We start from the raw sequence: 14,128 nt of genomic DNA on the forward strand, positions 1-14,128 counted from the left end.
ATGATGACTCTGAGTGTTAGAAGTCAAAAATACATCTCTTTGTCACTTCAGATCTTTGAGATGATGGATGCCAAAGCCCGTCAGGACTGCATCAAAGAAATAGATCTACTGAAGGTAAAAGTCATCAACAATGCTGTGTTTTTCAATGGTCTGTTAAGTCCATTGATAAGATGAGCTCTGATAAGCACAAGTTCTATCCTTAAATTTACATAAAAGTGTGTTGCTGATGCAGATAATTGAAAGTACTGGACCTAAACTGTTAAATGTGACATCAGAAGTTACATATTGAAAACCTGCTGATTTCATCGCCTGTTGACAACAGTTTTTCTGTTTGTCCCCTGCAGCAGCTGAATCACCCCAACGTGATCAAATACCTAGATTCCTTTATTGAAGACAGTGAGCTGAACATTGTTCTGGAGCTGGCAGATGCTGGAGATCTTTCCCAGATGATAAAGGTCAGGAATGACACACATCAAATTGAGCCAGAACGAGTGAAATGTAGCCAGAATTTAACATCCAGGAATTGAAAAACTGATTAGATAGTGTACTGGGGAGTAAATACTTGGTCTGAATGTCACAAATCACACTCAGGGTGGGAAGTTGAATCACTGTTTTCAATGTGAGAATGTCATACGACTGTGTTTCAAATGCAAATTGGGTAAAAGTAGGAAATCTGACAAGGTTGTTGCTGCAATAGGTCAACAAGAGCGGAGAGGGTCTAAAAATTCAAAACCTGCAGTTCCTTAAATGTCCAACAGAAAAAAGATATATGTTTACAGCCAGGTGACAAACAGCTTTGGTCTTTAATTTTCCCATTTGTTTTTTATATTTTGTTTTTTTTACAAAACTCACCCATTTAAATCATATTAAAGCTTCAGTTGGTGAATAATTAAGGATGTAGCTGCTTTAAGTGAAAACCCAGTGTCCTCCCTGTCTCCAAAGTTACACCAACTGAACTGTTAGCAGAACTTAGCTGCATTAGCTTTTGCCACTTTGGTATTTCATTATATGGTCTATCCGCAACCCTGCTACTTAGGTCTGTTAATTTGAAATACTTTATTTATACATATGCAAGTTGACATGACTTTTATGAAATACTTAAACTTTTTTTTAATTGAATAATGAACAATCGAACAGTATATCTACATAATAGTACATCAAAGTAGGATTAAAAAAAAAAGTCACGTTTTACATTATATTTTACATTTCCAATATATAGTTAACAGATATAAGTTAAAAAAAATAAATAAATAAATAAAAATTAATAAGTAAAAAAAGTAAAATAATAAATTAAAAAAACTCGAGGTATAAAATAGAAATTATATGAATTACATAAGATTATATACTTGACCGTTTTTTTGATTTTATTTGCTTTAGAGTTTATAATGTTCTTCAAATTGTCTAAATAATAGGAAAAAAGTGCTATAAAAACAATAATGTTTGGACACTGGTGTGCAGATTTAGTGCAGTGAATGTGAAATTTGGCAAATATTACTAAAAGGTTGATGATATATCTTTTTTCTGGATTTATCACATAGTTTAAACTACTGGTGTTTAACATTACAGTGTTAGTTAGCAGTTACCCTCACACTTTCTGAGCTCCTCCCTTTTTGTCCAAATATGAACACTTCTATTTTAAAAGCAAACTGGCGATTAGATTAGAAGATTTCATACTTAATTTGTGCTTTTCTATTAATACACCACAATCAAATGGAAATGTTAGCTACAAACTGGTTAATGTTAACATTAATAGTTGTCAAAAAGTTATCATATGTTAATTTACCTTTAAATATGGTCTGATGATGACCCTCTGCATTTTCAGTATCCATTATCTTTTCAGTTGGGAAGATGCAACATAATAACTATTTGCCAGATTTCCTTAGTTTAATTAACTAGCATGCTGGCCCACAACTGTCTGTCATTATCATTTCAATAACAAAATTTGAGCTTTGTAGAGGACAATGGCAGCCATGTGAAGCCAGTAGTATTATTTATGATGACACTGGTCTCACTCCACTTTCACATTATTTAATGGCATTTTAACCCTTAGGGGTCTGAGCCTATTTTGGACTTTTTGAGTACTTTTGATTTTGCCTTTATATACTATATAAAGAAATGTTTATTATACCCATGTTTGTGTTTTTTTCAGCACAACTTCATCTATCTCATCTGCTTATTATTTATTCATTTTAACCTATTATATCAATATAAAACACCAAAAAACACACAAAATATAAAATCCGATTGTAAAATGTCTATAATTTATTGCATAAATAACACAAAGATGCTTAACAAACCTTTTCAAAGACTTTAAAAGTGAATATTGGTTCCAAATATTAGGTATATAAAATCAAAATTGTAATAAATTAAAACTGTACTCAAATATTTGGTGTAAAAACATATCTTTACATAGGCATTTTCCCCATTTTTCTCACCCCGTCGGTCCTCCCGGTTTCTGCATCTGGTTCAGGTGGGGTCATTCTCACCCTTACTTGTAATGCTAATGCAGTCTGTGGACTAGAATCCGCAGATTCAGCCAGTTTTTTCCATTTTGAATAAGGACAAAAAATGATGAAGATATGGTCAGAAATCTAATGCCCCCCACCACCACCACCACCACCTCATTTTCATACTTTTATTCACGTTCGTTTACTCCAAGTTCAAACTGTCATGTGTCCAGTTGTATTTGCTCTATCAACACCAAAGAAAAAGTGGGAGAGTGTTTCTAGTCCGCACTTTCGAATGCAATTGTCTCCAGTGGTCTACGTAACCGATTTCCAACGTTATGACGTGTTGAAAATGTCACGTGATTCAGTCACAGGGCCGTGACCGTGGACCCCTAAGGTTTAAAACTTCTTAGCATTGTCCTGTTAAAATAACAACTGGCTTTTCTCTCCAGTACTTCAAGAAGAAGAGGCGGCTCATCCCAGAGAGGACTATATGGAAATATTTTGTGCAGCTGTGCAGCGCACTAGAGCACATGCATTCACGCAGAGTAATGCACCGTGGTAAACAGCTACTCACCCCTGTCATCATTTACATAATGTGCACTTCATTATCCATCATCCATCCTTCTGCTCAACCCAAACCATCTTTTCACTCAATGTTTTTCTCAACTGTTATCTTTAAACAGTCACTCAAGATAGTACTTTGAGATTTTATAGGAAAAGGATGTTGATATTCCTAGACTTAAATGAGTGTGTGTGTGTGTGTGTGTGTGTGTGTGTGTGTGTGTGTGTGGGTGTGTGTGTGTGTGTGTGTGTGTGTGTGTGTGTGTGTGTGTGTGTGTGTGTGTGTGTGTGCGTGTGTGTGTGTGTGTGTGTGTGTGTGTGTGTGTGAACCAGATATCAAACCAGCCAACGTGTTCATAACAGCCACAGGGGAAGTAAAACTGGGTGACCTGGGATTAGGGCGCTTCTTCAGCTCTAAAACCACTGCAGCTCACTCCTTAGGTAAAGCACACACATTAAAGTCATGGTGATGTTACATATTTTTAACCAGTCTCTGAATGTTAATGTGTTTCTCCCTGTTTTGCTGAACCAGTGGGGACTCCCTACTACATGTCACCAGAGAGGATCCATGAGAACGGATACAACTTTAAGTCAGACATCTGGTCCTTGGGATGTCTTCTGTATGAGGTAACATCATTTCAGCTACACTTTGACTGGGATTCCAGTAAATGTTTCTGCTTAAGAAAAAAACACCTGAAGACAGTTAGCCAATCTGCTTGTGGTAGATGATGCAAAATATATTACACCCAAAACAGCAGAAGTGTAACAAAATAATAGCGGTAATAAACTGCTCACAAGGGTGGCCTGGAAAGATTAGAGGTAAAGTATGAACTAAAAGGTTTCCCAGGGTTCCTGCGAGGTCTTAAAAGTTTTGAATTTGCAAATATGCATTTAATACCTTAAAAAAGTCTATAAAAGGTATTAAATTTGATATGGTAGGTCTTAAGTTCTGTTGCCATAAACCTGTTGGCTGTATTGTGTTTAAATGGGTCTGTTTAATGTCCAAACTGCAAAGAAAATAACATTAGTCTACTCAGTTCCACCCATTCCAACCCGTCAATTTTATTGAAATTAGGAACCAATAACATTGATCTATAATTTTTTTTTTTAGAAATTACTTGCCTCAGAGATTAAATGTGCTAAATGTTATGTATTTTGATAAGATTAATTGGAAAACAAAAGACCAAAGAGCAGGTTTGCTTATGTTTTCAAAGTATATGATAAAGTGTTATTCCACATATATGTTGGTTTATGTACATTTACACAACAGATTTATAAATCTTCCACTAGATAGAACCTGTGAAGTGAATGTATTGTAATGTGCAGACAGGGTTTTGAAGTAGATCTGGTAGCTCTGAGACAAATATTCCTTTGGAGTTAAACCCATTCTCTCGTTAATTCTCAAATTTCACATTTTGACCCAAGACAGACTCTTGGAAACTTCAGCCAACCAGCATTTAGGACTGGATTTCTCTATATCAGTGACTCAGACGTGATAAAATTTCACTACTTTTATTCTGGAAGCTTTTTTTTTTTTTCTTTTTTCTTTTTTTTTTTTTTGTAATTTATTTTTTATTGACATTCAGTATCAGACATTAGCATTTTGTGTATCATATGTATATATCATACATCTGTTGTCTGCTCTAAATGCCAGAATAATATATTTGTTTTATGTCAGATAACCAAATAAAAGAGGAAAAACTATGTACAAGTAGGGAGTGATCTTTTCCATACAACACAATCACTGATTTGTGAAAACGAAATCAGGCCTATGGGGTGTGACATAGTTCTGGAGGCATTTTACTTGTAAGACCAGTGTTGTCACTAACCTTGCAGCCCCCCGGTGACAAATGATTTGGAACAGTGGGAATAAAGGCGTTAGAGTAAATAAATACATTTTCCTAAATTTTAGGAGTCACAAATTTTTTGCTGTTTGGCCATGAAATAGGCATTAAATTCTGTTCTAAATAGTCTTAAAAATGTCATAAAGTCTTACATTTAACTTGTAGAAACATGTAGGAACCCTGAGGGAGTTAATGATAAGGTGAATGCCACTTTCATTTTCTCACAGCTTTAGCTACAGAGCTATATGACCCGCCACGTCCTCCACACACGATACATGTACAAATTCTACCTGACCTGAAAGACTTTCCAGCTTTTTTACCTCTGCCAAGGAATGGTGGAGGTTGTTTTCATCAGGGTTTGTCTGTTTGTTTGTTTGTTTGTCTGTTAGCAAGATAAATCAAAAAGTTATGGACGGATTTGGATGACATTTTCAGGAAACGTTGATAAGGGCACAAGGAACAACTGATTAAATTTTGGTGGTGATCGGGGGGGTGGGACTGATCTGCCTTGGCGGAGGTGTGCACTCCGAGTGCTTTTCTAGTTTTCCTCATAATTTTGTGACGTTTCAGAATCTCAGAAAATAACTGAGTTTTTCCCTCTATAAATATTATTCCCCTCTTCTGGTTCATACTATTTTAATTTATTTAAATTAAATGTTTTTAAATTTTTTTTTATACATATAAGTAAACTGTTTATCAGACATCCTCATCAAACATATATGACACAGGAGAAGTGAGTCAGGTTTTGGTCAAGCTGTTTTAATGCGCATCCCCAGACACATTGGTTTCATTAAGATTTATAGACATTCTTGTTAAAAAGAGTTCAAAGTGAAATCTAACCGTTTACAGCTGGATGCACTTTGGGTCAACATCGTAGGTCTTTAGAATCGATGTGGGATGAAATAGTAAAGACATGGTTGAATGTGGTAATTTAATTTTAGTCCTTGCAGAAAAGAAGCTACACTTGCACAATAAATCCCAACCTATGTTTCCATGTACAGCAGAGCTTTATTCTCACTGTGTGTCTGTGACTGAGGTGATCAGAATACATATTGGCTGTGATCTGAAGCTCTTATCCCTCTGTTTGGTCTTAAAATCATACAGAGAGGAAATGGGGACAAAGGAGCCACATCCTTTGTACCAGGAAGCTTTCAATGGAAGCATATTTTAACACAAAACAAACCAAATAACACTGATAAATCTTAATACAGCAACATTAAATACACGCCTCAAGGGTCTTTCTCAGGACTACCCAGAAACCCTTGCCACCACAGTGAACATAATAAGCCCTATTCTTAGTCATATTTTCTTGCATTTCCATGGAATGTTGAGCCATTGTTGGAGGAGTCATCTCCAGAGACAAAGGCTTCACAGTCCTCTGGGTTTGGCACATTCTCTGGGAATGGACCAGGTTTCGACTGGCAAACAGAGTAGCATTATCTGTCATTTTTATTTATTCACCACATCCACCACAGGATACCGGACACTTTCTCATACCTTTCCCTTCTTTGCTCTTTTTGAGTGTTTTAGCAAAAACAATAAGCAGTTGAAAGACGTGATGGGGCCAAAATGAAACATAATGTACTACAAAGGTTCAGGGCCACACACATTCTGGAGCTTGTCTGATCAGGAAGGAGACTCAGTCTTAGCCTGGCGTATCTACAAAGTTTGAAAGCATTCTTAAGACAAAGCTCAGGGTTAGTGAGACCTCTTTTTCCTGCTAACCCTAAAAAGGACAGTAGCCAAAAAGGAAAAGTAAGGCTTTTGATACCTGATAATCATGAGGAAATATAACTGCTTTCATGGTCTATCAGGCTAATGTAGCTGTTTTGCAAAACAGATTTTTTACATCTATATCTGGACCTTTAAACTACACATTAACAGAAAGTGTACAAAATGTGGACAAAGAAAATGGAGTGATTGGGAAACACCCCATTTTGCTCATGTCTGTTATTACTGTTCTAACACTACACTGTACTATAAATCACTGTATGACCTGCAGTGGATTGAGGTCAGCGTGGATACCGTTGGGAGACGAACCAGACCGAGATTATGGTGAAATCCACCAAATGCACAGAATACACTTTAACAACCTGAACCAACACTTTATTTAACTTAATGGGTACCTGTAGTGAATTTTCATTGCTAGCTATTTCAAAAGATCACGTATAATACTAACAGTTCAGTCAGGTAAGCCATGTTATAGCCCCATGCACGAGTACTAAGTCACTGCTCTGTCAGTCAGGCATGATCAGCGACACGTTGCCTCCTTCACAGGCTGCTCCAGCACTGGTAGTGATACAGTAACGTAGATTTGTCTGATTATCTGGGCTGAGATGGACTAGTCCCTGACCCCGTGCAGCAGACACCAGTCTAAGATAACACATTATCGACCAGTGCTGGGTCACATCCCTGGGACAGTGGTGGAATGTTGTTTTTAGTAGCATGTGTTCTGTTTTATGTGTTGCAGTGCAGCTTGTTTTTCCCCTGTCTAAGCCAGATTTCTCCCATGGGAGACAATAAAGTGAACCTTGAACCTGGAACCTTGAGTGCAAAGCTTACGGCTGCGCAAACAAGCGCAAAGTCATGCTTTACACTCAATCTGGCTCACTGACTGCTGCTTGTTTACTCGTATAACACAGGTACATCACTTACGGCAGCTGTCATATCAAATTCTGACCCCATGGCCCTCTTCTGACCCGCAGGTCAATTTTCTAGTATGGAAAACTGACCCACCCCATAGAATTTTGACCCCTTGTATGAATTTATACTGCATGTTAATAAAATGTTCTAATACATTTCTGTACCATCATAAGCTTTAATATATGTGTATAATTTGAAATTTTCACCAGAAACTACTAAATTAATTCATTCATATAGCCATTGAAGTAAATAATCTGTGTTCATTTCTAGAGTTGCTGTAGTAGTAGTAGTAATTGTAGTAGTAGTTTATTTCGAGCACATAGAATCATCAGATAACAAAGGATCATACAACATGGTCAAAACAAATGAATAAATAAATTTTGCGCTCAAAAAGGAGTGGGAAGAAGTATAACTTATTGACTCCCACCCCCTTTTTACAAACTAATAATCAAACTAGATCCGCTTCCTTTGCTTTGTTAACACACATTTTCCTCTGTATATTTTTTACAATAACACAAAACATCCATAAAAACCATTCATATACACTTTTTTTAGTCACCTCATACATAATCAGATTTGCATAATCAACCGTTTTTAATATAAACTGTAATATTTATATGCACTTTAAATATTTACTCCAAATACAATGATCAATAAATATGATAGTATCTTCTTATCATGATAACCAATTAACTACAATAATATCTTATTTTATGCATACTTCTATAATATTCTATATTTTGTTATTATAGTGGATTTATACATCCTTTTAAATGCATAAATTGAAGATGACATTTTTAAGTTTTGCTCCAGATTATCCAACAGATAGACTCCTCTGACAGAGATACACTGGCTTTTTATGTTTGTTCTACACTTAATTTTCTTGTAGATTTCAGTTCCCCTGGACATCATTGACATGAAATCTACATGAAATTATGAAAAAAGTGTGAAAAAAAAAAGGTTTTATGTATTTATTTTCCAATATATATTGATTTAGTAATATTTGTAACAAAAACTATGTGACACTGAATGGGTGAAAACATACTGCAGTAAAGTTTATCGGATTTGAATCAATAACAGTTTTTTTTAAGTAAGTAACAGGTGTTAATCACAGATTTGCAGATATATTTGTAATATCATGTGCTTGTACATTTTTGTGCAATGCATGATTGTTAATACATTTGTGTGCTTTTCCTAACATGTTTTCTGTTCATATATACCTGGAAAAAAAAAAAAAAAAAAAAAAAAAAAAAAAAAAATATATATATATATATATATATATATATATATATATATATATATATAATTTTTTTTTTTTTTTTTTTTCCAAATTCGGTGATTTATTGGGGGTAGATCACTTTTCCATAAGGGGGGGGTCAGAATTCTATAATAGAAAATTGACCCGCAGGTCACTTTTCCATGGGGGTCACTTTTCTATCTGGCACCGGCAATGGCTGCTGCCCATAGGTTCTGTCTCCACCTGTAATTCATGTAAGTCCAGTGTGGTGCATTTATGATGTTTTTTTTTTTTTACTGAATTTGTGCCTCCCTCTTGCTTCTAAGTAATACACAAAGCACAATTAATGTAGTAAGCATGACCAGTACTGGTACACTTTAACTTTATGACTCATTGTTGCTGCTCACCTTCATGACAGATTAAAGCCTCTGCCTCTGCTACGGCCAGTATTATCCACGGTATCTACAGTTTGAAGTCCAACAAACAATGGTTTTATCGGAGTCATTTTGCATTGTCGGAGATATTTTATAACATGAAGGTCGACAGAATTTGTTGAACCCGTTAAACCCTGGGCCATTTGTTTCCAGTCAGAATCATTTTAATGGATTAGCGGATCCCAGAAGTTTCATTCATATAAAACCAACTTATTATCAGAAAACGGCAAAGGGCAGACAACATTTGCAATCATCACTTGATAATACAACCTTAATTTTTGCTTTTTTTTTGTTTTGTCCTATGAGTTTTAACAGTAGAGAAATAATATGTGTACTTTTGGGTCTGCTTAGTGTTGCAAAGCTTGTCACATTGGTCTTATGTGTTATGAAATTATTCATGATTTAAGAGTGTCCAACACAGAGGAAGAAAATATCCATTTAGAATGATATCTGTGTTAGTGTGGATGGGGCATCAGTCACCAATGTTTTATGCCAGGGGTTCCCAAAGTGGGGTATGCATACTCCCAGGAGTACATGGAAGAAGCCCAGGAGGTACTTCAAATTTTTTGGGAAAAATACATTAAATAAGTCATCATGTACTGAATACAAAACAAATAATGAGTATTAATGCTGATATATAAAACTCAATAAATACATTCATATATTTTTTTTTGTCAGTCATCTTGTTTAAACTTTGGTAACATTTTAAGAACATTTCTATTTTATGTTATTCAAAATGAGTTTGAGTAGCTAAGGAAATATTTATTTGCTGATGAAAGGTTCATTTATTAATTAATGACCAATTTATTTATTTTTCTAATCAATGAAAGAGGGCACTTTTCAATGTATATTTTGCACACAAAATTTACTTTAAAATGTTTTTTTTTTTTGTTTTTTTAATATTATAGTTAAGTTATATATATATATATATATATATATATATATATATATGTTGTTTGTTTACAAAGTTTTGAAAATATAAACAGACACGTTTGGCACAGGAACACATTTTGCCAAATTTTTTTTCAATCAAAAATGCGAAGCGAGACTGGGGGTACTCCACTGTAAAAAGTTTGAGAACCATTGTTTTACACAATTTACAACAGTTTTTGGAACTTAAATGAAATGTTACTTTCATTATTTTATAGGAATTTTGCACAAAAATGTGCACAAAATATTCAGTGAAATTCTACCATTGCATCCATGTTCGTTCGTCAGAACTTAACATTATATGCTGACATTACAGTATCTTCCTACCTATTATTTAATTTTTTGCATGATTATATGACAGTATATTACCATACCTTGGCTACTATCCTATGTATATGTCCAGACTTTTCCTGTAAGCAGCATTAACCCCATTTACCAAGTTTCATATCAGTCTGACTTGAAATAGCCAAGAAAATGTATTTTGAATTTAATCATGATCAACCAACAAAAGGATGGATCGACCAACCAGCCTAAAGACATAACACTTAATTACAGACATGCATCTGGAAACCTCCTAGATTCAAGACTTTTGTGAAAACATTTGTGGCTAAAGCTAAAATAACATTTAACACCTTCCTCTTTTTTTTATTTTTCAAGTGACGATAAAATAAACAATAAAAGAGACGATAAAAAGCTCAAATAAATGTTGGGACCCAAGTGATGAGGATGACTTGAAATAAAGTCCACAGATGTTTGGATCTTGTCTTATTAGGACGGAGACTGGGTCTGAGGCGGGTGTAGAAACAAAGCTGAAAAACATTCTTCAGAAAAATGTCAAAGGTTACTGAGTCCACCTTTTCCTGTTGAGGACCACATCACATCCCTAATCCTGGACCAGTATAGACCTACCCACTGTTGGGGTTTTCATACTTTGCTAATCACATGTACCTTACTTTCAGCTGTTCAAGCTTAACACCTTTTAGTACTTTTAATTCTAATGCATTATAACATTATTTTCGTCTTAATACCTTCCTGAACAATCACACTGTTGGAAGGAAATAACGTCGGCCAAATTGGAGCCTCTTTACTCTTCATGCAATCACAGTTACAGGACTGCTTCTGATTTTTATTATCAAGACAAGTTCCTTTCTCCTCCCTAGAACCGGAGGCGTTCACATTTGTGGGGGTTTTTTTGTCTTCGCAGATGGCAGCTCTGCAGAGTCCATTTTATGGAGACAAGATGAACCTCCTCTCCCTGTGCCAGAAGATTGAGCAGTGTGATTACCCTCCCCTCCCACCTGACCATTACTCCGAGAAGGTACATCAAAAAACAGTCATTCACATTTGCCTCAGTCAGACTTAACCCCATCCTTCTGCATGCAGCTGAAACACATGAGTGGGTAGTTTTAGGCTGAACCAAACTCATCTTGTGTCTTTTCTTAAAAGTCAGTTCAGAAACCTGACAGTGATAGTTACCAAACTTGGTCTTTTTTTTTAGTCTGTCTATAGGTCTTCAGTATTAAAGGGACAATAGGTAACTTTTCCACACTTGTGTAAATATGCAGTTTTTTTCAGTGTAATGGTCTATTTTATTTTGTCACCTGCCAATAATAGAATATAAATCTTTCTGTGTTTTTACTTTTGTATCAAGATATATTGTGTTAAAGTAATACATGATAATAGCGATTATGAGCGTGCTAGCGGTAGTAGTTCATAGCGTTATTTCACTGTATAGGAGCTATAGAACCAGTGACAGCAGCGTAGAGAAACAGTTAATTATTAATATATGGGTGCTTCTAATAATAATGATGATAATAATAATAATAATACATCACACTTATATAGCGCTTTTTTGGACACTCAAAGACGCTTCACAAACAATCAAAACAAAATGAACAGAGAGAAAAGAAAGAGGCTCAAGAAAATGCAAGTTTGAACAGCTGAGTTTTGAGTAGTGATTTGAAGTTTTGTATTGAGTCTGAGTTCTTGATGTTTTATGGGAGTGAGTTCCATAGAGTGGAACTGGGTTCATTTTGGTATCTGGCACTTTGCCAGCTTTTTAGACCCAATAATAAAAGAGAAATGTAGACCTATTTCCCCCCAAGATGTACCAAAATTAGGACAGGAAAACCTACCTAGGTGTCAGTGCATTTATCTGGAACACATTGCTTGAAATGGTCTTATATACCGCTATAAATAAAGACACTCAATAGATTTGTGGACATGTAAGGGTTAATGCAGTCCACTCTTTGCAGCTGCGGGACCTGGTTAGCATGTGCATCAACCCAGACCCGGATCAGCGGCCAGACATCGTCTTTGTGCTGCAGTTTGCCAAACAGATGCACATGTGGACTTCGAGCACCTGAGCGCCGCCAGTTCTGCTCTGAGCCCCCCCCCCCCCCTTTTTTTGCTCAATCTGAGGACCTCGACCCACTAAGACGTACGCTCTGCCCGCTCTCGCAGAAAAGCGTTTGCCTCAGCCTCATCTTGACTTTTTGTTGTGCAGAGCTCTGGAGCAAACCACAGGAAGACTTGCACAAAGTGGACTGTGGTGTTTGGACACACACACACCCACTTCTTTTCCTTCGTGGAGGACGCGTAGAGGTGGGTTAGTGGTGTAGCACCCGTGGAAAGTGGAGTTCGTTAAAGCCTGCTCGTCGGTGACAGAGGTGACTGCATTTATGCCTTTTCTTTAGCTCTGAACAGAGAAATGTGTCTCATTATGAAGACGGGGCAGATTTCTCTGAGCTTCGTTGTTGCGTAACTCCACAGGAATTGCATTCCAAGTTCATACCCTGTTTAAAGTAAAGTGTGTTTCAGTAAGGCTCAGCAATATCAGTATTTATCATCAGCTCTTGTAATCATATCATTTCTATTCTTTTCACTGTTAGTACATATGTCAGTTGAATTAATACACATTTTAAGTCATTACTAGCAAACATCAGTCTTGCCAAACATTTAGCGTGTAGTGAGTACAAAGCTAAATCATCAGCAACTAAACTTACTTCTATCACAAGTAGATCTGTACATAATCCCTAGAGTGAACCTGGTCTTAATTCTGTTGGAATTTTTTTTTTTTTTTTTGTGCCCACTCGTGGGCAGCTCATCAAGTCATAAACACCGAGAAGCAGACGCAGAATTTAGTGTCTACACCACCTGCCCGAGGAGACAGTCTGACTCTTTAATGAAGCCAAGACCTGGACCTGAAGAGCACATGGAGCCACAGTGTTGGCACGTCGCTCTCACTTTTTTAATTAAAATGTTCCTTTTGTTCAGTTTTAGTTCAACATATTCTTCCAAGCAGTGTTCTCTTCCTGCCCAGCTGTTTGAACTGGTTAGAGAACACTTGATCCCAACCCAGGTCTCCAGTTCATCTTTTAAAGGATGGATAACGTTTGACAGGTCAGTCACATCAGCTGACGATCATTTGTCTATTTTTGATTTCACGTGCAGTTCATCATTTCTATCGCAACACTGCAGAGACCCCATGATAATTACTCACATATTTTTCTCCACTAAGTGTTCTTGTGTAGTAAAAACTGCAGTGTGAAGAAACAGAAAATTTGACACATGGATTTAATTTTCTTCACCTAATCAGGCACAAAAAACTACAGGACAAGTTTTTCAGCTTATAGAACATTAGTTAAAACTCTTTGAAGGCATTCTATGTAGTACTGATATTCCAAACTCAACAGCAGTGGGAAGTTATATATCAAAGCACACTTAAAAAAACCACCAATGAATCAACGCTATGCATCCACAGACTGTATCACTCACTGAATAAAGTATAAAGCTCATTGTTTACACTCATCTGTATTATGGTATCATCAAATTTTCTTCTTCAGATAAAAATTCATAGCTGGTTATTTTAACAGTCAATCAAAATAACAGTGTCTTATAATCTTCATGTTGCATCAGCTGATAGTTTACATTATAGCTCCGTTAGCTTAGCTCCGTTAGCTTAGCTCAGTTTTTAAACTGAAAACAGCCACAGTAAAACCACAAATCACCTGTTTTCTGTACAGTTTG

General features: G+C 36.1%; 1 protein-coding gene across 3 annotated transcripts in view; it reads left to right on the forward strand.

Annotated features, from left to right (window-relative positions):
• nek6 (NIMA-related kinase 6) overlaps positions 1-13,903 on the forward strand; it is a 34,416-nt gene extending 20,513 nt beyond the window's left edge. For all 3 annotated transcript variants that reach the window (XM_030149541.1, XM_030149540.1, XM_030149542.1), the window contains exons 4-10: positions 52-114; positions 345-455; positions 2,900-3,008; positions 3,345-3,452; positions 3,544-3,638; positions 11,304-11,417; positions 12,355-13,903. In XM_030149541.1, the coding sequence (XP_030005401.1) occupies positions 52-114; positions 345-455; positions 2,900-3,008; positions 3,345-3,452; positions 3,544-3,638; positions 11,304-11,417; positions 12,355-12,465 (711 nt within the window). In that variant the 3' untranslated portion in view covers positions 12,466-13,903. The remainder of the gene's footprint in view (positions 1-51; positions 115-344; positions 456-2,899; positions 3,009-3,344; positions 3,453-3,543; positions 3,639-11,303; positions 11,418-12,354) is intronic.
• Positions 13,904-14,128: the final 225 nt, after the last annotated feature.

Source organism: Sphaeramia orbicularis, chromosome 12 (genome assembly GCF_902148855.1).
Source record: "Sphaeramia orbicularis chromosome 12, fSphaOr1.1, whole genome shotgun sequence".
Taxonomy (NCBI): domain Eukaryota; kingdom Metazoa; phylum Chordata; class Actinopteri; order Kurtiformes; family Apogonidae; genus Sphaeramia; species Sphaeramia orbicularis.